A 25,411-nucleotide genomic window follows, 5' to 3' on the forward strand; every position below is an offset into this window, starting at 1 on the left:
CCAGCACTCGACTGCCAAAAGAGACAAACACCGAACAATGGATGCCAATAAGGGAAGGAGCAGAATTTACGGCAGGGGAGGGGGCTGAGGAGCAAAATGGGGTCCATGAAAAAACGGGATGTGAAGGGGGGGGGGGAGACACAAACATTTTGTTGATGGTTTCTCTTTTCTATATTGGTCTGAGACGATTTTAACCAAATTAAACTTCTAAGTGGTGGTTTACCAAGTACATTGTAGAATAGCAAAATTTCTAGCAACTTCACAATGATAATTCTTTAACCGCACATTTAATTATTAGGAAAATGACTGCCATGAGAACCTGTTTGTGTATGCATAACAAAATTTGTTTCTCTGTTGAAGTTAATTTTTGCTTGACACTTCTATTGTATTTGCGTTTGCACCTGTCTTTGCCTGTATTGTACTGTACTGTAGTTGTACCATAGGCAGGTGGCCAGAGTGCTTTTGTATCTTCAGGTTTCACCTTGCAAAGCCCACTTCTATTTGTAAAGTCTTTTATGTATGGATGCTGAAGTTGATTGCCAGTTATTTTAATGTAGTGTACCATACAATTTTACATCTCAGGAACACGAGGAAGGGATACCATATAATTGCACATATGTTCAAATCTTTGCCACTGTCCAGGACCGAAACATGGAAATAAAAGATTTTAAATTCAACCTCATTGAGAGCAAGTTCTTGTCATTTCATATCAAACCCATATGTATCTCCTCAAGTTCTAGTCTCCCCACATATTCTCTGTAGTTGGACCGATCTTCGTTTATTCAACAAACTCTGATATGGAAATCTTTCTAGTGACATTGAATATATGTATAATATACAGAGTTAGTTTTTTGGCCAAAAATGATTTTGACCGATCGACCCAAATCACTCACCTATGATCAGATGTGATCATTTTCCAACTAGATACCAAAATTAATGTCCACACCAAACATCAATACAGTCTGACCAGTAGTTTTGGACAATAGGTTGCTTACACACACACACACACACACACACACACACAGACAGACAGACAAACACTTGCCATGCCCATAGCACTACTGAACCTCAGTTCAGTTATGCTATAAAATGATTCACACTTTCCATCTATTCCAGGTTTAAGAACACAGACAAAACTACACAATAAAACAATGTGATTTTAATATAACTGCTATCAATTTCCTACTTTAGTTTTCAATACAAAATATAGACTTCATGTTTAGAATACAGATTGAGAGGGACAGAAAGGTACACATGAAAATCAATTGCTACTATTCACTACGGATGTACAAAAAATAAATGTTAGTATTGATAGTGATATTACTAACATGAAATAATTACAAATACATAAATACGAAGACTAAAGAGAAAGGCAGTGTTTTTTTGGATTTTCATTGAAAATTGAATGAATGAATATTGCTCTCAAGACAAAGGTATGATTCTTAATCCCTTTTCTCCCAACTTTTACTTAGTTGTGTACAAATTTAAGGGAGAAAGAGGATTAAAATCTTTAGCCATGTGGAAAGTTACAGGATTCAAATGTAAGAACTTCAGTGATTCAATGTTCAATTAAAACATAAATGACATAATAAACATAATCTGACGATACAGTCACATTGGACAGTCAACATCAAACAAGTTACCACAAAAAACAAAAGGATCTGGCAGTGAAGTGATTCCTGAAAAGTCATATATGGTATAAAAAAATACAATGCTAGGAAAAATTAAACAAGCTATTGCAACAAATTGTATATAAATGCTGCCTTCCATTTCATAGTCTTGTTTCATTTGTGCTTTGAGGGTTGCTGAATAAAGCTGAAAGGTGACGCAAACCTCTGTCTGGGTGCGGCCCAGGTCTTGTTAAAATCAACTCTGCATTCAAGAGTAAAAATAGCACCCAATCTTATAAGCCCATTGACTTGCATAGCAAACACGGAACAAAGGGGATTCATTCCTGCTAGTGCTCTCAGTTGGAGTTTGAAATATTATACATTGACTTTCATTTGGCAGTGACCAAGTAGTTTCTCCCTGAGTGAGACAGGTATACAGAAGCCTAAAAATCACAAATGTTACATACATGTACTAACAATTCTAACTATTGCAAACATACTGTGTCTGTCAAAAAAATAAATGCCTACAATGTACATTTCCTAACAATTACGACCCCAAAACAAATGGGACAAAATTATGTTACAATGACTGTAATGCATGGAGGTAAAGGTAGGTGAAAACCATGTGTTGTCGGGAAACAGAATATTCATCAAAATTTATTACAGCTGGCACATTAAACTAGTTACTATCAGACAATAAAAAATTGTCATTTATGAGCTGAATAAAACTCAATGAAAACTTGAAATGTTCAACAAATTAAGCATTAAACCTGATGGGGTGGGTGCCACACAATAGAGAACTTGCAATCCTGACTGAGCATGCTCAGACACAAAGGAGTATGAGATTATCTGTGCTTATTGTACTACCTAATCTGGAGCTACCGATAAAATAACCTCCCACAAAGGTCAGGGTGACTGTGAATTGATTATAATGTATCAACATTGTTTACAATACTAATTGATTATTATTTACTATCACATTTCCCATGATGCAACATTCAACATGGCAGGTTTGTAAGTTTCCTATTGATTGACACTGAAAATAGTGTGCAACTAGTTCTCTAAGAACTAGGCAAATTTGTTCAAGGTAATCTAATAATGGTCTTATGTGATAGTTTTTGTTTCTGGTGTATGTGGCTCTTTTAGAAATTAGAGGCCCACTTTGCAATAGGATCAATGCCTAAGTGTGAAATATGGCATACAATAAAAATTTTGCCCACAACACAATATTTTGTTGCCGAAGCACAGCCATAGTGAAATGACAAAATATGAATAGATTCTATCATTCAGAATTGGATTTGCTGATAAATTATAAGTACACTTAGTCACATGACCATTGGGCACAGTCATGTGACTGAGCACCCGCCAATGATATTGCTTGGATTCTTGCATTTTTTCACTTTGGGATGACTTCATTTACTCGTGGCATCAAACTGCATAATTTCTTGTTTCTTTTTCACTTTTTGAAATTCAGAGTTCCCTATACTCTGCAGGACTGATTCCATTTTCATCCTCAGATCAGAGAGGGAGGGCATTTCACGACAGTTGGGAATATTGAGTAGAGTGGTGAAGAATTCGTCCCACAGTTTGGCATTGTACCAGCGGGCAACCTTTCTCTGTATACCCCATTTGTCTCCATTCTGTTTTGTCTTCATGTAATCTCCAAAGATGAGGCAGTAAATGGATGCTGCAATGCCATAGTAGTCAGTCTGTGAGACAACAAAAGATACAATTATCAGCATTCATATATTATCGCTAGACTGAGCAATAATTTACATCAATACATGCTCATAATTATGTAATGGTATTTGCACTGCAGTACTACATGTCTACCATAAAAACCCCACATTATTGTATACCAGTACGCAACTAAGCATGTGGTCAATCTTTGTAACAGAAATCACAAGGTGAAGTATTTTGCAAAATTTGCTGTGTTGGATAAACATACATGTACCGGTATGTTTTAATTCCATCTAATTCAATAAACTTTATTTAAAGAGAGTAGCCCAGTTGGCCAAAGCTAATCTTCCCCAGGGCCCTCTGTAAAACCAAACCCCACAACACAAACTGAAATAAGTGCCAGTGTGGGTATACTTGTGCTTGTGGCGTTTTCTGTTGGACTTTCACTCCCTTTGGTTGTGGGAAGTTTTGAGTATAGCTGCAGGGAAGACAACAAGCACTCATGCAAAAACCCAGAGTATGACATGCTTGCACTCGCATGCCAAGGGGTTCTGTCATATAACAAACCAGTAAACTGAATGTGCAACTTTGATTTTGTTATTTAGGGTACACAATCACACAACCTACCCTGTGTGTGAATTACTATGACTGAATAGTCTGTAGTATTGAATACAGAATGTCTTGAATTACAGACAAGTTTCCCACTAAAGTACATTGTAGGCTTTTTGGGGGGAAACTATACATTTGACGAGAACACTGAATTCATTAATTCTATGGGCATGCCACTACCTGTCCAGATTTGCCCTAATTGTAGGTGTATATATATATATTTGACACTGACTGGACAAACACATTCATCAGTCATAACAACATTCACCATGTATGAACCTTAGAGTTAGACATTTGCTTACCTGGAATGTCCATGGTTTTCCTTGTTGCATTTCATGGCACATGAAACCTGATGTATTGCTGGATGCTGTGAAAGTTGTACCTTCTGGAAATAACTTCATATCGATGGCCTGGCCAAAATCAATCAGTAGCAGGCCTTCCACTTCAGACATGGGTTTAGTGATATCAATGTCTTTATCTCTGTTGACAACAATGAAAATCAAATAAGTTATTCGATTATACTGGTAGATACATGTACTTTATTGTACACCACAGCCATCAGAAGGTGGTTGTTGAGCTTGTACTTTATATTACTCTGGTGATTGAGCCTTCAGTTTTCTAAGATAGACACAAACTTAAACTATTGTCACAACATGTTGATACAACGGTGATAAGCTATTGAATGGATGTTGGTTTAATTATATCTTCAGTGGGGTTCCACAAACTTGCAGTGCTGTTTTGGGACTTCCAATGTTCACACTATCTTGATCACAGGGTGATTAGAATCACACAACAGAGGAACCACTATCACCCACTTGTGTAATCTAACACATTTAAGAACAATAGATTGAGTTTGCATCTAAGGCTTGATTACCAGTGTCGCGTATACTTACAGGTGTTTGACAATGACGTTGTCTGGTTTGATATCGGCATGGATGATACCACAGCGGTGTACTTTTTCCACAATGTGCAGGATTTCAACGGCGTAGTAGAGGGCAATCGCTTGTGGCATGCTTGCGTTTTTACTCTTGTACAGGTTGATGATATCAAGTAAGGTAACACTGCTGTGAAGTTTACTTGTTAGCACACTACCATTCTCATATATATAGCCCTTGTCAATCTTAATGACAGCAGAACTCTAAATCAAAAAGGGGAAAAAAAGTAAATAAAATTTAGTGTCATTGACTTTGCAGCTTGAAAAGGGGAGTATTTGCCAGAAGACTGTATAACACACAAATTTTACGATCTTAGTTGATCATTTGTCAATAAGAGGTTCTTAGTTGATCATTTGACAATAAGAGGTTGTTGTTATACTTGGTCGATGATAACACTCTAAATTACATCTGGCATTGAAAGTTTTGGAAAATCTTATCACATATATTATATTCTTTTATACATTTAACCACAACACACAGCAGGATGCAATCTCTAAGAAAAATGTAAAGTACACAAGCCATCTATATCACAATACAGATTTGTGTGTTCAGAATGTGTGTGACTCTCTCTGAGAAACTATATGTGAGTTTGATAATGTGATAAGAAGAGGACTTGCTGGTACTTTCAAGGTCAATTGTTATTGCTCACTACTTATTAACTGATACTCTGATCACAGGCACCAGTGAGAATGTAAGTATTACAGATCTGGAAGCCACTGTAAGGACCCCTCTTTTGGAAATGCTCAGGGGGGGGGGGGGGGGGGGGCCTTAGAACAATAAAAAAAAAGAGACATACCACATCAACTGGATCATTTAGTTCTCGCAATCGCTGGTGTAGTTGACTGGTGATGTAGAACTCCCATGGCCAGGCAGGTTGCTGTACTTTCATAATGATCTTTTCACTGCACTCAAATGCTGTGATGTCATTAGCATCTAACTGCTCTGCACGGTATATCTTTGCATATGCCCCTTTACCAATCAATTTATCAACTTTCACTACATCCGAATCTGGAAAATTAAGAAACATTATTTTCGGAAACTTCAGTTAAATTTCAAGAGATTGGTAAGTACATGCTGTACAGCCTAATGTCTGGCAACTCCTAAATGAATAATCCTTGGTATCCTCATATTGTAAATTGTGAATAATTAAAAGGCCCAAGATTCAGTCTAAACCCAAATAATACTATGCGCTATCTTATGATTCAAGCTATAGTATATAATCTAAAAGGTCCAGCAGTTGGTCCACTTATGCATTGACCACTCACTACTCTGTGAGGGAACACATAATATAGGACAGCCTGGATCTTTCAGGCTACCAGCTACAGAAAGGAACATGTGTGTGTGTGTGTGTGTGTGTGTGTGTGATCAAATTTTTCTATACATTTGCAGGTCTAAGAGCTGTTTTTTATCTGTATTTTAAAGTAGCAATGTGGATGAGAATTAGTATTCATTTTGGATTTTTTATTTATAAATAAATTTTATCATGGCTTCCTACTTGAAAAATAAACATAAAACAAAATATGCCAAGTCCTTATTTGTAACTCAATAAATGGCAAAAGACTGATGTGATAAGAGTGTAAAAGGTTACTTTACATATAATAAACTTTTTTTACACATTTTTCTAGCTTTTTGCAATTTGATTTGAGTTACAAACACAGACTTGGTCTGTATTGTTCCGCATTGATTTGTCAAGTAGGAAGCCATGATAAAATTGTTTATAAATTAAAAATCCAAAATAAATACCCATCCTCATCCATATGGCTACTTTTTTTAAAGGAATCAGATACAGCCTGGGGCTTTTAAGATCTAGTGGTAATCTTGTGTGTGTAGCTATAACACATATACATGTGCATGTAACATACTTATGATTGAATATACTAACTCTATGGTCTGCAAGCAAAATTAGAAGACCTTCAAAGTTGGCAGTGTATGCCAAACCATATAAATGATAGTTAACATGAAAATAAACACAAAAGATATTACCTAGGTCAATGTGAAGGTGTGTCTGAATTTTTGGCAATGGTGAATCCATTTTAATATATCCAGGATATAACTCCAAAGGCTCAGTAGTCCTTGAAAGAAGTTGTTGTGAGATTGACTAGGCAAGTGGTAACAGAAACTGAGAATACTTCTTTTATTGGCGTTTGTCTTGATAGCAACTTGACGTGGAGGCGACATACCACTGAAGTTAAGAAGAAAATTTGCAAATATGTTGGTATTTTATATAAGTTAAGAGAAACCGTGTCAATTTCAGTTCTTGTTATGTTATACAACACTTTCATATTACCACATATAACGTATGGACTTGAAATCTGGGGCAGTACGTACAAAACATATTTACGTGATATTTTACTGATACAAAAGAAAATTGTGCGTATCATAACACGTATGAAGTATGATGCACACACTGCTCCACTTTTCCGCACACTAGGCATTCTTGACATTTTTAAACAGTATGAATTTCAAGTCGGCATATTTGTTCACGATGCCCTGTATAATATGCTCCCAGCACACTTTGATAACTATTTTTCTTACATTAGCCATAACCATGAAACAAGACAAAAACTGAACAAAGATCTCCACACACCTAAGTATAGAAGTGGTTTTGGACAATCATCAATTAAGTTTGCAGGCGCCAAAATCTGGAATAGTTTACCACACGATATTCGTAGTATTTCTTCCAAAAGTCTTTTTAAAAAGAAGTTTAAACAATTTCTTCTTGACGAGTCCTGTGTATTGTAATTTATACGAGTTTTCCTTTGCACCATTCCTTGTTGTTGTAGTTGTTTTTTCCTCCGAAGTCATGAGAACAGCAAATATGTGTAAATAGTAATCCTCAGATTAAGTATATTTCGAGTAGCTAGACTCGATTAGTCTATGCATGACTATTTCTAGCTACATTTCCTACAATTGTCGTCACACGTCCAATTGAAGTGGACGAAATTGTCACTGTCGTTGCTGTTGTTATTTTGTTTTGTTTGTTTTTCGTAGGAAATAAAGTTATTATTATTATTATTATTATAAATGTCTTATCAAATGGATCCAGCCTTTGTCTGGTCGGTGATGAATCTTCAAGATGTTGTAGTGATTTGTTCCATGGTGTCATGTCGACAGTCATAGATTCATCGTGCAAACGTCTGGGCGTCAATGGATCTTGGTAGAATGATGACTCGGAAATCAAGTTTTGGTTTTCAAGATTACTTTGCTGTGGGGCGGTGGTATCCATTCGCTGTGGGGACTGCATGGCGACATCCTCATCTTGAAAGACTGAGAGCAGCGATTTGTTATTCGCGTGTACATCGGATGTAAATTGCTCTGCTGGTTTTGTTTCAGCACTTTGATAGTCTAGCATTGGTTGGGATGTGTCAGTCTCGTGGAAGACCTGGGTTGTTGACTGGTTGTGTGATTGGTTGATTTGATGGTTGTCGTTTGACATCATTGGCTTGGGTTGCTGTGGCGATGCCATGGCAACATCCTCAATGTTATGCAATGACGAGGGAGCTGATATGTTAGACTGTTGATGAACAGATAGATGTGAAGCGATTCCACTGCTACCTGCACTGGACTTTGTTGACTGGGCATCTTCATTACTTATTTCCAGAATTGGACTGTGAGGGGCAAAATATTAAAAAGTAAACCAGTGTGGCAATAATCATGATAGATTTCACAAGTGGGTGATAGCTGCTCCTCTGTTATGTGATTCTAATCACCCTGTGATCAAGATAGTGTAACCGAAACAGCACTACAAGTTTTATAAAGCTCTAAATAAACTTAGTGTTCAGAGACACCTCAGTCACCTCTCAACTGAGACCAACATCCATTCAATAGCTTATCATTGCAACATTAGGTAAGTTTAAAGGGAAGAGCAGAAGGAAGACTTAGAGTGAGAGTGACGAAGACTGTTCCAAATTGAAGGAGCAGTGTCAGAAAAGGAACACTTGCCAAGATGGGGAGCATAAAGATGAAGATGAGAAAGAGCTGGGTTCATAAATTAGCAATTGCAGGGGTGAACAAATCCACTGGGCCTGGGTCCGGGACTAGTGATTTTTTCGGGACGGACAACACAAATTTTACCTTGTTTGGTCCGTTAGACCAGTACCTTACTGTTAATAACTATGTTAAAAAATCGTCTGAATATACAGATTCATACGTAAGATTTAATATTTTATATTAGTGTGACCTTGGACCACTAATTCTTTCAGCAGGACCACTGGGTTTTTTAAGGCACAGGTCCGGGGACCACCAGTTCACAAAATGATTTGTTCACCCCCGAATGGTCATGCATCAAAAAGACCAGACTGGATTTCTGTCTTAAGACCATCAAATTCAATTTTCTGTTGTCCATTTGGTCCTCTCATTAATTTTGAAATGTAATCAAATAAAGCATTGCTCAAAAAAAATATGTGCATCAATGTCAGACGAATGACAAATTATATCCATTGCCGCGGAAATTTTTTACTTCAATCAGAAATTTAGGAAGGTTTTTATGACGTAAACATTACAAGAAAGCAAGAAACAAGGAAAATCTAGAGAGATTATAAAATGAATTTAATGAATAATGAATGACTCACAAGTATGAACCACCAACATTTAACTTTGGACTTCCCAACATAAACTTTATAAAGAGCTGGTGGTCCAGATGGACCGCTGACTGAAAAAGTAAATTTCATACTCTGGTTCAAGCTTTGAGTCTTCCTATGAAAAATGTATAAGATGGACAGTTATTATATGACTTACCTGAGTGGAGTTGGAGGTGGCCCCCCAATCACTGTCTCTTCAAAACTTTCAACTCTAGTAGAGTCTTTAAAAACGCGCTGGGCTTGACTCCCAGTATTTTCCATTTCATCAAACACAGTAAAGTTTTGATGCTGACCCATGGACACGGCATTTCCCTTGTCCCCGAAAATGGTGAACTTTTGTTGTTGGCCAAGTGGCTTTGCATTTTCCCCTTCGTCAAACACTGTAAACTTCTGTTGCTGGCCCATTGATTCTGTATTTTCACCTTCTTCAAATACTGTAAACTTATGTTGCCCGCCTATCCTAATTTCATCAGTTTCCATCTTCTCCACATCCCTGGCATTGCCGTCATCTACGGAGATGTCTTGTATGGTTGTTGCCATGGGGATATGTAAACTTTCCCCGAGATTGACCCTTCTGTTGTTAGTTTTATCCACCTGCCTGATGGTGCTGAACGGCGGTGAGGGAGGACGGGCAGATGGGTTGAATGGTGTGGAGGCCATACGAGCTGCTCTCTGGAAATCTTTGTTTTCACTGTGACTCATCTCGGATGATGCAATTGCTGTTTTGTCATGGAGATTCAGAATCTCTATACCTTCAATCATATCATTTTCCTATAAGGCAAGAAAAAAGAAGAAAAATAGCACCATTAGCATTGTAGTGCAACTGGAGACTTTGGGCAATTGTGGATGTCATTTTCAGAGGTTGGATTCTTGGTTGTAGCTGTGATCTTAGTTGCTAGACATGTATGTGTCAATTTTTTAATGTTTATCCATATGCCTATCTATCTTCAACATTAGTTCACTGTTGCTATGGGCAACCCTTAGTTGCTGGGTGAATATATATATATATCTTTTTTAATTGTTTAATCAACTGGCCAACAAAGTAGTTTACAGAACAGACTTGTAAGAAAGAAACACCAAATGGTAGAAATTATTGTTATTTATGATATCACTATAAACAGAAACATTGATTCCAAATACTGGACTTTACCTGTACATGGTTGTATTCAGCAACATTGTCTTCTTGTACAGTAGGTTCAGTTTGTTTCTTGCAAGGCATCGCTGCCACATCTTTGGAGTCTTGCAGTGCACCTCCGAGAGGTCGACGTTCTCCAAATCTTGTTGGCCTAAAACTGGTGGGAGCTCTGTAAAAATACAGTTATGTAATTTACGGTAAGCTGAATGAGATGAGCGTGTTGTATAATACTATAGTACCATTTTTACGAAAACATGAGCATGTACACACATCCTGACATCAGTGCTTATTTTAAGAAATGTCATCAATTGATTTCTTAGCATGATTATCTATACAATTTTCTGCCTTTCCGACTCTCAGCTTCAGAAGACTCAGAGACAATCATAGTAACACCTTTAGTACTTGCCAGTTTGAGACCTAGAAGGGAAAAATCTTTGTTTGGGTGATAGTTTTAATGTCATCTGTACATTAGAAAGATGTGGTTTACAATATGAATTTTATTACATCAAAAGGTTTGTTCGTCTCATTGTTTGTATATCGAGACAGGAAGAAGACAAGGTATTGATAGAGCTGACCGTATTTGTGTACTTTGTGATTCAAATTAAATTGAGGACGAATACCATTTCCTATTGAAATGTGAATTTTTTGTAAACCTTAGGTCAAAATACATCCCGTATTTTGGGCCTATGGCCTTTGACTACAATAAAGTGACTATAAATTTGCATAAGATTTTCACTGAGAAATTACAAGCTAAGACCATGTTACTTTGTACAGGGTCCTGCGGGAAAATACAGAAAACTGCATTACGTGTATTGTATAACCGAGCTACATTTTTGTATAGTATTCATCATTCTATTTTTACCTATTTTCCTGGATCCCTGTATTGTTTTCATCATATACCACAATTTCATTTTCTTTCTTATCGGCAGCCGTTTCATCGTAGATTTCAAAGGCACCTTGACCAAATGGATTAACAGGGGCAGCACCACCAATGGCCCCTTGGCCAAAAGGCTTGCTTGCAGCAATTCCAATTCCACCAATGGGTGCAAATGCAGAACTTGTTGACTGATGAAATGAACTGCTACGACCTGTAACAATGTAATAGAAATACATGTGTACTATGCAGTATCACAATATAGGTAATATGTCGAAGTGGTTGAGACATTAGTGGAGAGAGGATAAAGCCAATGTGATTGTGAAGGGTCAAACAGATTGCAAAGCACCCTTACTACATGTACACCACTACACCATTTCATTTCAATCATTAACACAAGATGTCATTATTTCATTGTTTCCTAACCTTTAAAAGGGCTTCATAGTATCTCAGACCACCAGATTGTTTCTGAGATAAGCAGCGAAAATGAAAGTATCGGCTAACCACAATAGACGCAACATGTTTGGATATTACCCTCAGGTAGTTGAGCCTTTGGTTTTCTAAGATAGACACAAACTAAAAGTATTGTCGCAACATATTGATACAACAGTGACATGCTATTGAATGGACGTTGGTTTAATTATAGACTCAGTAGGGAGGTGTTTCTGAAAGCTACTTTTGAGTTCCATGAACTGTAATACAGTGCTGTTTTGGGACTTCCAATGTTTACACTTTAGCGATTACAATCTCACAACAGAGGAACTGCTACTACACACTTGTGTAATCTACCACATTGAAGAACAATAGATTTATGCTGCGTCTATCTTTATTGCAAACTGAAGGCTGAATTACCATTGTTGTATATACTATTGAGCGGATGGTGGTTTCATTGTACTCTTAGTAGGGTGGTATTTCTGATAGCTAGTTTTTCTCAAGTGGCCAAACACACAACACGTCCTCACAATAGAGGCACTGCTATCACCCGGGTGTACAATCTACCATATCGAACAACAATAGTTGAGTTTGTGTCTATCTTAGTAAGTAGAAACCTTGACTGATGCTGTAGTAACTTTTGATGAGGGTAAAAATGTTTTGTTTCTGAAAATCTTGGAATTTTTTAATGCTCACTGCCTAGATTCGGTCTTTAACTGAGAACTCTATAGACCAAATCTACCGAAAGTGTTTCTTCATTTACCAAAAAAAAACACTGAGGGTGCTATATCAAAGTACATTTGTAGGTGCAATGATTGAATGTAGGTGTGGCTTTGAAAATGAAACAAATATTTGATCAATACCTGCTGCAAAAAATGTTTCTAGATTATCATCTTTATGTGCTGTTTCCGCTCCCTTATTGACAATATTTTCCAAGTCTGTATGAAATGAATCGTTAAACATTGCCTCAATTACTCCGAGGGCCTCCTTGGTGTGCACCGTTGGTGAAGGTGCCGTCAGAGTATGACCAGGGGTACCCAAAGATGTGGGTTGTCCACTGGATACCTCATGTGGGTTTTCAACTGGTGTTTTCTTGAGAGACGTGTTGGCATCTCCAAACATGCCTGTTGGTGTTTTCTCTGCTTGTTGTTGTGGAGCTGCGATCTGAGAAGCTACAGATGGTGTCGAGGAGTGATAACGTGATGACTGTAATAGGACGTTGGCTGCTGTTTGTGTTGCAGTCAACGTTGATGCTGCCATTGGATATCCCGATCCACGTGTTGCCATGACTCCTACGCCCACAGCTGATCCAGATGCATATACTGGTTGCGGAGCCATTGTATTCACTGATGTCTGTGTTGAACTCAAAGTTGATGCTGAAGTTGAATATGCTAATGAAGCTTGTGGTACTTTGTTTGTCAAATTTCCTGGAGAGAAAGAGTGAATATAAAGTTAGTCTGTTTTTTAGCCCAATCCAAACTTAAATACAACATGTTGCAGATTATTTTTAATTTATTCGCTGTTTAACCACACAAAAAACCTGGAAGGTGAAATTTGCATATATGCTGAAAAAATAATAACCGAGCGTGAGCAAAATGTGCAAATTGTTGATTTGTCTTCAAAAAGATTTTGGTTGAAAAAATATGTCAATATGTAGACATTTTCCTTTCTTACAATTTCTGGTTCATCCATTTATTAAAGATATCTGATCATGCAGATAAACTTTACAACCTGTATATCCATGCGTGGAAAGTAGCGCGTTGTTTTGTGCATGTGCTGTAGTTATCTATTCATGTTCAGGGCTATGGAATGTCACCTGATCATGCATAGTCTGCAATGAGTTTGCAAACACAATAATGCATCTTACATCAATTATGCATTATGGTTCCCACAAATGCTAAGTAATTAGAGAAAAATCTTTCGGATTGGACAACAGGTTGATTGTTCAAACTAAAAATGGCATATAAATATTGAACTAACTCTCTTTAATGAGTAAAATTATGAATCAATATCACAGAGCATGGTACACTGATGCATATTACAGGGCCAGAGCGAGGGGATATGTTGCAAGATATATCACAGTAAGCATATTATAATTTAATCTGTAATACATTTCACTAGTAACAGCATATGTTGGTATACTTTTATTCCTACAAACTACAAGCATTCCATGCTGTTAATTCACTGTCATACATCTTTCAAATCTTAACATATTACAAGCCTGCTTACCTGTTGTGTTTGTAGTGTCTTCAAATGTCAATCTCCCAGTAACTGTGAAATCCCTGAAAAACATGAATCATTCATTGTGTATTAATATGTTTTGCTGGCTTGATGACGCCCAGTGAACAAATACAGGGCATAGATTTTGTTCAAGGGTCAGCCCGTCTGAATGGTTAGTAGCTGGTCTGGATGGGAAGTAGGTACTAACATATCTGACTTCCTCAGGTATCTTACTGGGGTTTGCCAACAAAATATACCTTTGCAAATCTCACTGTATGCACTTTATGGCGCTGTTGAAATACATCGTTAGGTGGTCATACCTCCTAGCTCTAGTCTTCTCAGCTTTTCTTGATTACGTTGTAAAAACTGATAATAATTTGAAAATTTCCGCCAAATAGCCTTGTTGATGACCATGACAACTCCACAGATTATCATCATTTACGAGTAAATTATGCAAATATACATGATTTACCAAGTGAAGGCAAAGCATCGTCAAGCAAATGTAGAAGACGTGATAATTTACATGTTATTTACATAATCATTATGGATATTAAACATACATGTTTTTTATAATGAGTTTTGGGGGTGCGGCTACATTTGAAAACGTAGTCAAGACAAGCATAGATTATGAAAGCTAATGATGTACCTTGAGAGTGCCGTAAACAGGCTATGTATGCATATGAAGCTAATAGAAATAATGTTAGCCAGTATCACACTTTTACTACACTTAGGTTAATGTTATTTCTATGGACTGTATGTTCGTACAGTGAGATTTGCAATAGATAATATTATGATGCAAGGGATGGAAATATATGCAAGTTTTACCAGATTTTCCAAGCCTGTTGCTAGGATATTTGATGAGTCGCTGGGATGTGACAGTGTTAGTAAGATTTCTGTCCAGCCAGAGGACATTTGGTTTCAGGTTTCACGATTTTAACTGTATATGGGCTCGACCATGACCTTGAACATACTGTAAACCTAGATATTTTCACTACCCTATACAATTTAGTGATTTTAGTCTTCAGCTCGTTCTCAAATATAATTTTTTACTAATCACCAGACTGGTACATTGTCATTATGTACAAGAAGGCATTTTAGTCACTACTTATTTTTTTTAAATTTTGTTTCTAGCCAAATAAGCTAAAATAAGTCTTTAGCGAAAATGTCCATGTTTACTGAGTATGACATTGTGGAGATTATGGTTTTTCTTAGGTAAGTCTTCCTACAACAGGACATGTTTCTGAATGATCAGATAGACTGCCAACTTACTGTTCTTTATCAGATGACTTGTCCAATAGTGGTAATGATATTCTATTGACTTGAGCAGTGACAGGTTTTGGTTGTTGTTTGTCTTGGTGAGTAGTATCACTGTCTGTGGCTAGTTTCCTTCTTACCGACTCTTGTGGTACCATGGCATGGTTTGTTGGCTGTAGTGGTTGGCTGCAATTGTCAAGGATATCGGTTATACATGAAATTAAAGTTACCAATGGACTGAAGTAAAGAGGAACAATTCTAACATGGTGAAGTTATGATTATGGCATAATACTATAGTAAACATATCACTGCAGGGATGAACAAATCCACTGGTCCTGGGTCCGGGACTAGCGATTTTTTTGGGCGGAGCCGGGACCACACAAATTTTACCTTGTCTGGTCCGTCGGACCAGTACCTTACTGTTAATAACTATGTTAAAACGTCGTCTGAACATACAGATTCATAGGTAAGATTTAATGTTTCACATAAGTGGGACCTTGGACCACTAATTCTTTCAGCAGGACCACAGGATTTTTTAAGGCACTGGTCTGGGGACCACCAGTTCACAAAATGATTTGTTCACCCCTGCACTGGCATTGCTTGGAAAATTTGTTAAATGAGTTGTTGACTTTTTGTAACAATACATGCAGTCAACAATATGATTAGTTCTGCAGCCCGTTTCAAGTTAGAGTTTACCAGTTCTGTTTGATACAGCAATGCAGAAAAAACTAATAAACTGCATATTCTACACTAAGATAGCCAGATTGAATGAATAGTAATTAGTTTTGTGTGACATTTTGTCAAAATGCAATGACTTAACCTGCCACCATGCAGACATCAAATGCAGATGTCAAAACATTGCATCCGTATGGCTGTGTTTAATTACAGAACATTCATAATTGAAGTGTTTATTTCATTTAGACAAAATGTAGCAAGAAAGTGCGATATTGCTATCTTAGTGCAGAATATGCAGTTTCTTTTATTGTTGTCTATGTGGTTATATCAAACAGAGCCAGTTAACGGTAACGTGTAAAGGGTTGTACTTTTAATACCTGGTTGTTTTATTTTCTGCTGTGATCATTTTTTGCTGTTCTTCAAGTAATCTCAGTCTGTCTGCTTCAATTTGTTGCCTCTGTTGCTCGAAGAACTTTCTATTCTCTTCCAGCAGTCGCCTCTGCTCTTCTTGAAACTGTTGTTGCTGTTGGAGCAGCTGTTCTTGTTGCTGTCTTAGCATTTCTTGTTGGGCTAAAATATAGGGGGGTAGAGACAGTAGGTAGAATGCTCCTAGTTAACAATAAGGATGCTACAAGACATTCCTGCTTACTTACCACCCAAAGTAAAACTACTGAAAAATTGGCTAATCTTTATAAATCTTAAAGGTGCATTAGCTGCAACAAGAGCATTTAAAAAAACAGTTCTGTTACATGTAATGACCCAACCAAAGTTTGGTGTTGCACACCCTGAAGTTTATAGACCTGTTGCCAGTTCCAAGATGCATTGTGCATCTCTCAATACAATGCCATGTATTGTGTATGCACTGAGGGGATTACACATGCTACTCAGGGGGATGATTGTCACCTGACTGTGCCCTGGGTTCACCCCGTAAAATCCATCTGTCATTGATGGTGTTTAGTCTTTGTTCTATAAAATTATGCATTATCAAAGAGGTCAACATGTCTTTCCATAATTTGGTGATGAAAATGTTATTTCAAATGCAATAATGACAAAACAAGACTAAATGTAACAACATACTAGTAACATGATTTGCTCTCACTCAATGCACCTTGGAACTGGAAAATCAACTATTGAATCAATTAAAGGTAAGCCTGTGTGTAGCTAAACACAAAAGATGAGCTATCACCCACTTGCGTAATCTACCCACTTGTGTAATCTACCACACCGAAGACTGAAAATTAGCTTGTTACTATCATATTCATAATAAACTGAACCTCTGATTACCAGAGTTGTATCATGGATAATAATGACAAAAGATGTATATTGATATTTCTCTAACGAAGCCAAGTGACCATGAGAGAGGTTTCAAATCATAACCAGTACCTTGTTTTTGACATGTACTGTATCTCACAAATTTACCTTTCATTGCTCTTTGTGTGGCCTTCTCTTTGTGCCTAACAGCTCTGAGTTCCTCAAAGGACATTTCCCTGACGCCAGCATAAACCATATCTTTGCAATACATGGGTTGAAATACCTTATCGCTTTCTTCACGTTTCTACATTGAAAGAGGAAATAATTACAACATTTTTCAACTCAAGTGAAATTACAGTTAGACTTATCATGTTGTGGACATTAAGATGAGATTCATTAGTGGTCTACAAAACGAAACATGTCTGTTGGCTGTAGCAATAACATACCGGTAGCTGCTAGGAGAACCTATTGCTCCATAGATAAAACTGAAGCTACAAAATACATTAACATCAAAATAAAAGGCACACAAGAAGTTTTTAAATGTACTGTTATACCGGCAACCGTTAGGACACACTGACATGAACAATACTGTTTTTCCAGTTGGAGTACATGTACTGCATCATGTCAAAGTGATCACGATTTTATTTGAAATTGGTTCGAGCAAGAATATCTGCATGTGTTATTTCTAACCACACCCAAACTTGGAGAATCATTTCTCCATATCTTTGGAGTTCCTTGATTGGATCACTGAATGACTGCTTCCTTCAGTAAATTCCCAGCTCTAGTAACAAAAGAATCTTTTTTTTGCAAGAACAATGAATGTTAGAAAACTCCTACATGCATCATTGTAAACCACAGCCTCTTTTACGGCACCATCCCAGATGCACCACCGTTATTTCGCAGTGTCGCGGAAGAAAAAAAACAGCTCTAGTGTGCGAGAATGTATGAATTATATGCTTCACCTACACTTAAGTTCTATGGGAAAAAAAAGTGATATTTATCGTACTAGCTTTACTAGTAAAATCTGATCAAGGAAACAAGTAGTCACCAAATGGATAACAAAAGAACAAGCAGAGTAGATGTGAAATACAGTAAAGAAAGCATTTTGAGTCTTCTCCATGAATAGATAAGTGAATGGTACAAGTATAACATTATTTTTCCTAAAGTTATACTTACCATTGTCAGATGAGATAAGGGATTGATGGGCTTGTCAGGTTTTCTGGCACTTAGTGCCTGGTGGCCCATTTCAGGTTCTTTACGTGGAGTCCTACAAGTTGGAAAAAAATGACAAAAGCAACTATTAATGTTAGCACACTTAGTTGTTGAGCTTGAATTGTAAATTTGGAGGAGTTCAGGTTTAAACAAGAACGTCCGTCACCACTGAGACTTCAAGAAGTCCTTCTGTGTACACATCTTCAAAACTGTAGTAGAACCATGATTACTAGGACTTGGGTGTTCGTTCAAAATCAAATGATGGAATCCACTACTCTATAAAGGCCTGGAGAGATCCCTGATTATTAGGTGAAATCATAGGATGGAAGCCACTACTATATTGGCCCAGAGAGAACCATGATTAGGTGAAATTATGGGATGGAAGCCACTACTCTATTAAGGACTGGAAAAAACCTTGATTACTAGGTGAAATCATAGGATGGAACGCACTACAGTCTTTGTATAAGACCTGGAAAGAACTCTGATTATTAGATGAAATCATAGGATGGAACCAACTACTCTGTAAGATCCGAGGAAAACCCTAATTATTATCAGACTAGTCACTACTCAAGATTACTTACACATACTGATCAGCATTGTCATCTTCATGAATTGTAAACTGTGGTTGGACATGTTCAGCAACTTCATGTATACCAATAGTGCCTCCACGTTGCTGGACCTACAATAAAAACAGGAGAGTTGCTTGCATGATACATGTATGTATGTACATGTACCAGGCAATACTCACATTGGCATACACGTATATATACTGGTGGTATTATCACTGACTCTGCAATACTGAAATTATTATTGTATACCTATTGTATATGCAAATGATTGCATAATTGCTCCTTGTACACGAAAGCACATGACCACACAGTGTTTTCCGCTACACTTTCACTCGCTACCCTCATGACAGTAAAGCTGCAGATAACACTGCAAGTACTCATGCAAATATCCTTCAGTATGCCACATCTGCACTCACACATCAAGGGATTCTGCCATGTTACCTTTTCCCTATAATTTGTATTTTCTCAGGTATTTTAACCAATCACTACTTTGTACATTGTAAGTTATGTATGTACACAAGACAAGGTTTGTCAGTAGATTTGCATTTTGTAGTACTGCAACTGCTAGTAATGTATTGTCATTTTATGACAGATTTTACAGCTTTTCTTAGAATGATCAAGTCTGGATGCCAAAATGATCTCTAAAGAAATCACCTCTGGTCAAAGTCTCTCAATCAGCACAAAAAGTTGTTCATCCAATCAGTGAACCCCCACTGTTATAGTGAAGTAAACAGTGTATAAATAGCATCTTTGGCTGACAAATATACCATATTTGGACATTACATAACTGCATTATTGGTTAGAATTTTGTGATTGATGATTGATGATTGCTGAACAGGAAATTATGATGTGTGCTATCTTAATGAGTAGAATGCACAGTTTCTTATTGATTTCAGCATGATCAAACATATCCAGTGAACGCTAACATGAAATGAGCAGTACTTACCCTCTGTGTGTTCCATTTGCCAGGATTCAGAGTGTTTTCTTTGACTGCTTCATTTCTAGGTGCTAGTTGGTTCCACTCCCCTGTAGCAGTTGGTAGCATAGATGCAGCACAAGCGCCACCCTGTGTTGCTGCGGTTTCATCAAACACAGCAATGGGGGCATTGCTTTGTTCTGTATTTAGCACAGTGACACCTCCAAGTCCACGAGGTTGTACTGTTAATATAAAAAAATAATAATCAAAAATTAAAATTCATGAATGAAACATTTTCAATAACACCGAATGTACTCGAGTACTCAACCACATGTGAAAAATATGGAACACAAAAATCCATGTCTGCCTTCCCTAGTTTGGAAAGTCGCATTTATGGAATGAGTGCATAATGATCTCTTTTGTTTAATCACTAGTAATACTTCAAAAGTTATTATAAAGTCTAAGAATAGATGTCTGTCAAAACAGCCAAATTCACTTCAATTTTTAACGAAACATGTGATCCTCAAAATTTCAAATGCAAACAAAACTTTTCTTGGTTTTTAAAACATCCTTTTTCTTTATGAAAGCCATTCCCATTCCCATTCCAGCTACACTTCCATGAAGTACAAATGTAATAACCGAAAGACTGTGTAACATCCACATTTTATGTTCCCCACCCAAGAACAATTTTAGATACATAAGAAACAGACTTCAAATATTCAAATAGACTACTTTTCACAAATATAGAGAACACCACATTCCTGCCGACACACAGGTGTTGTAAAGGCACACACATGTAACCACAGGCAACCATGCAAGTAGACTTAACTTCTTAATTCTTGCTAATCTCAATTTTAAGAGATCAGACCACTTCAACCCATCATGGAATAGACATGTATGCATGCTTATTACACCATATATGTCATTGTACAATTTCAAAGTGTAAATCATTGTGGGCAACCAGAAAGTGATGAAATATGACCCGGCACCCCCCCCCCCCCCCCCCCCCAAAAAAAGAAAGAAATTTGTTTGACATAAATTCTGGTCTTTTTACGAGTACCAACTCTATCAATCCAAGACTTTAGTGGTCCTAGTTGACTAATTACTAGAGAATAATTGATGCTATAGATAACCAGGGAGAATTTTCTCACCTTGAACATTTGATCCAACCCTCACATTTGGTGCTTTCATCACCTTCTTACCACGACCTTTCAATCCTCCAAGAACAGTTCTCTGACCCTGTGATGTGTCCTCATGAGAGGGTTCCTGAGATTCAGTGGCAGCATTACGTGCTACTCTACATTGAAACTCCCTGAAATAACATACAATTTACAAATGATATGCAACAAATAAGGGAACTTGCAATCCAGACTGAGCATGCTCAGATGCAAAGGACTATGGGATTATCTGTGGTTATTATAATACTTAATCTGGAGCTACTGATGAAATTAACCACCAACAACGGTCAGGGTAACTATGAATTGATTATTTGTGGTTACAAACAATGTATCAACATTGTTTACAGTACTAATTGATTAGTATTTATTATCACATTTCCCATGATGCAACATTCAACAGGGCGGATTTGCAAGTTCCCTATTACCTACAATGTATAAAGTACGTATCTGGGGTTTTTTAGTTTCATCCACGACAATAGGTTAAAGTGGCCATATGGATGAGGATTGGGTATTTATTTTGGATTTTTTAATTTATAACACAATTTTACCATGGCTTTCCTACTTGAAAAATCAATGTGAAACAGCATTGACAAAGTCTGTGTTTGTCACTTTATACATATGCAAAAAGCTAAAAAAAAATGTATGAAAATTTTGTTGTTGTACGTACAATAACAACCATTTTACACATTTATTAATCTTTTACAATTTATTGAGTTACAAACCAGGACTTTGCATATGTTGTTTCACATTGATTTTTCAAGTAGAAAGCCAAGATAAAATTTATAAATTAAAAATCCAAAATAAATACCCAATCCTCATCGATACGGTCACTTTGATACAGTTTTTTTGAAAAGTACATGTATGTTCACCAAAGTAAAAGTACTTGTAAAATAAACTCAGCTTGTGTCACTTTTAGTACATGCACATGTTTTTTTTCCCATTATTATACAAATGTATAGTACAACATCACTCAAAATTAACTTTTTTCCTTGGTAGTCCCAGTGGTGACCAATAGTCACATATTCCTGAACTGAAAACAATTCCTCTATTTTAAATACAGGTATGTGTGTGTTACTAAAATCAATGTTTATTATAAATCTTCCATCCTTGAAACCATGCATAATCAGAGGTAGTCTGAGTGGGCTACCAGTACCAGCTGTAAATTATGGTAGCCCCCAAAGACAAGAATTGTCTTTGGACACTGGACTACTTTTAATTTTGAGCTCTGTACTTGTACACACATTTCAAAATGACTCACCTATGTAATCGCAGCAGTTTTTCCTTAGGTTCAGCATTTTTGTGAATACCTTCTAAATACACTGCATCAGCCTTCTTGGTATTACCAAGATTTTCTAATTCGGTGGCATACGCCTCATAAAAACTGGCACACTTCCAACCAATACCTTGGTCATGCATAAAGTTAAAGATTGAAATACCATCTGTACAGAAGTTGATCTGCGGTAAGGAATAGACAGAAATGTTAAACAATGTTCACCCATTGCAAACGATACAAGTGATGAAGTCCTGCTTCCCCATACAAATGCATATACATGAAGTAACTTCCTCTGTCAGCATACTGTAACGTAAGAACCGGATAAAAAATGAAGTGTCAGCCGACTGGCTTTAAATATTGTATGTTGCACCTTGCACAGAATATGTGCAGACATTCGTATTGGGATCGTTCGTGTCTTTAAAATCTCTACCTCTCACATACAGGGGGAATTGATCAATGGTAATTTTCCATGTTGGTCCGTCAACACATTCTTCCCGGAACGCTTGTGATATTTCAAATTTTGGGATATGAATACACATCTTCGATTTTTGGAAGCAGAAATCGACCAAGTCTTACCATGGTGAGTATCACTCAAACTTATCACCATGTTCAATACATAATGGACACTCGGAAAATCAGGACTTCCGTGTTCATAGCTATGTACAAATGTAGATTTTATCTGCAACTAACCTCCTTGTACGTGGAACCATCTAGAATTTACTCGCAACTTCTATTTTTGTACCCGTTACTTTATCGATCAGGCTCTTTAACGAATAATTTTGTTACCTACCCCCCACTGTATTATATATACATTATTATAAGATTGTCACCGTTCTATACTTACAAATTTTAACCAGGTGTCTATATACCGATGATCATTCAAGTATCTCTTGTCATCTTTGAATGTGATCACACATCTCTCCAATAGATTGGGTAGGTTACTGTCTTTGCCACCCTTTGGAAAGTTTTGTTCTGTCCACTTGGCATAGTGATACCATACACTGAATGGATCATCTCCACTGTATGTTCTGATTTCAGTTTCAAATAGTCTGATAGAGAAAAGAGATAAATGAGATAGTGAAATAATAATCTATTTTAACTACAATCAAAACAACTGTTAGTTTAAAACACAAGAACAGTAATATATCTGTTTTATTCATGTACAAATGGACTACTTTACGTAAACAGAGTGCCCCTCAGCCAATTTGACATGCCTCTGACGCACACAATTTCTAGTGACGTACCAATATTTGGTGTTCCCCTATCTACTATGTCTCTGCTTGCACAATTTTTATTTGGGAAAAATATGTGAATATACTTGGAACCGAGACATTGATAGCCCCAAGTTCAGCCACGGTATGTTCGTTGGTTGATACGTTTTGCCAATAATGTACATGGTGTCAGTAAAAGCCGGGAGTAAAAGCTAAGTTTATGTATGTAATACATGTATGTTGTCATTTTTAAAAATTTGAATTTAAAATTTAAAAATTGTGCAAGCAGAGACATTCCATCTTCCATCAAAAGGTTGTGAAACAGAACCTTTCCCTGTAGTCTCAACGGTATTATTTCAGTTTTGTTTGAGTCCGTCGGGTGTCTTCGGATCTGAGGCTATCTGACACTGAATCTGATGCTCAATATGACGCTAGCTGAATCTGAATCTGACGCCAACTTTATACTCGCCAGTTTTTATCATTTTGACTAACAACAACAAAATTTGGCTATCATTAGAGGGCACACTGTTACGTAAGACACCCGCTTCACTAGTCTGGGTAACTGTATAGTGGTTCCACTCTGACCAGTCCTCTGCTAGAACCGCCAGGTGTGTTTGGTTTTTTTTGTTTTTTTTTTGTTTGTTTGTTTTTTTTGGGGGGTTGCAAACCCCGTAAGCAAATACAATATAAAATGAAAAATGTTTAGTAACACAAAATAAAATATAAAAAAAGAGTAAAAAAGTATTGTAAATAAAGCAAAGCTACAATTATTGCAGATGTTCTTTGGGTAGATACAAACATGAATGTATATGGGGAGACTAATCCTTGTTCTCACTACAGCATGTACAATCTCTTTTTAGTGGTCTGAGGTACAATGTAGTAAATTACTAAATAGCTTCCTCGGTTCCTGTCCAAACGTAAACAAGACTCCCAGAGTCCCTTGTCACATGGAAGTACATTTATGGTACTAGTACTTCCATGCTTGTCAATTATTACGACAGTCAAGGAAACTCTCACTGTTTACAGACAGTAAAACTGCTTCTATCTATAATCTACTACAACAATAGCTGAGGCAATAAAACGTTGCCAGTCACTCGAATCACTCTGTATGACTTTTATGCCTGTGTAAAAAAAATTACCGAGCTTAATTTTACAGATGTGCCAGATAAACTAAAGATCAATAAAGGGAACACCACATTTGTGTACAAAAACGATTACTCATTTGAATCAGAATGGGGTAGGTGGCTTTGGCGGAAACAGTGTTTGATAAATAAATCAGACTTTGGGAGTACGTTTGTAAAGTTTAACATTCTGGTATTAAACAAGACACGACGATTATCGTGCGTGAACTCTGGGATCCATCTTTGGGAAGCAAACATGGAACTAAGCTAGATTAAGAATACATGCATGTAGTATTGTTTATCTCGACTCACTGAATTTGTTGTACAACGTTGACCTGTGTTTCTCCATGTCCGCTCGGTTGTAATGCCGCTGTCAAATTAGTTACTTTCCGCCCTTGTCTAATCGGTTGGACGTTCTCTTTACTCAGTTCCCATTCTTCACTACCCGGCTCCATTCTCCTTTTCTGTTAAAATACCGTAATTGCGTGCAAGTTACGACGAAATCATAGGTGCAAAACACTACACGTAACATGTAAGTGAAAAGAAATTCAAATTTAAAATTCCCGCTCTGCGCATGCTCGACTGTGATATCCCACAATGCATTGCTCAAGCGGCACTCGACTCGAGTGTTGACTTCGTCGTTGCACGACTCTTGTGTGAATGCTATGCTGTGGAC

At 37.1% G+C, this 25,411-nt stretch overlaps 1 protein-coding gene across 1 annotated transcript; it reads right to left on the reverse strand.

Annotated features, from left to right (window-relative positions):
• Positions 1–3,018: 3,018 nt before the first annotated feature.
• LOC144440632 (uncharacterized) lies at positions 3,019–25,190 on the reverse strand. Its single transcript, XM_078130018.1, has 24 exons — positions 25,048–25,190; positions 23,248–23,452; positions 22,389–22,585; positions 21,104–21,264; positions 19,983–20,194; positions 19,049–19,146; positions 18,432–18,522; positions 17,424–17,559; positions 16,382–16,574; positions 15,345–15,515; positions 14,085–14,137; positions 13,179–13,282; positions 12,719–12,992; positions 11,412–11,637; positions 10,565–10,718; positions 9,824–10,185; positions 9,572–9,664; positions 7,882–8,442; positions 7,370–7,421; positions 6,818–6,932; positions 5,631–5,842; positions 4,793–5,037; positions 4,202–4,379; positions 3,019–3,319 (listed from the first exon to the last, which is right to left on the reverse strand). The coding sequence occupies exons 1-24, from the start codon at positions 25,188–25,190 to the stop codon at positions 3,023–3,025; spliced, it is 4,533 nt and encodes a 1,510-aa protein (XP_077986144.1). The 3' UTR covers positions 3,019–3,022.
• Between the last annotated feature and the right edge of the window lie 221 nt (positions 25,191–25,411).

This window comes from Glandiceps talaboti, chromosome 10, assembly GCF_964340395.1.
Source record: "Glandiceps talaboti chromosome 10, keGlaTala1.1, whole genome shotgun sequence".
In the NCBI taxonomy this organism is placed as follows: Eukaryota; Metazoa; Hemichordata; class Enteropneusta; family Spengelidae; genus Glandiceps; species Glandiceps talaboti.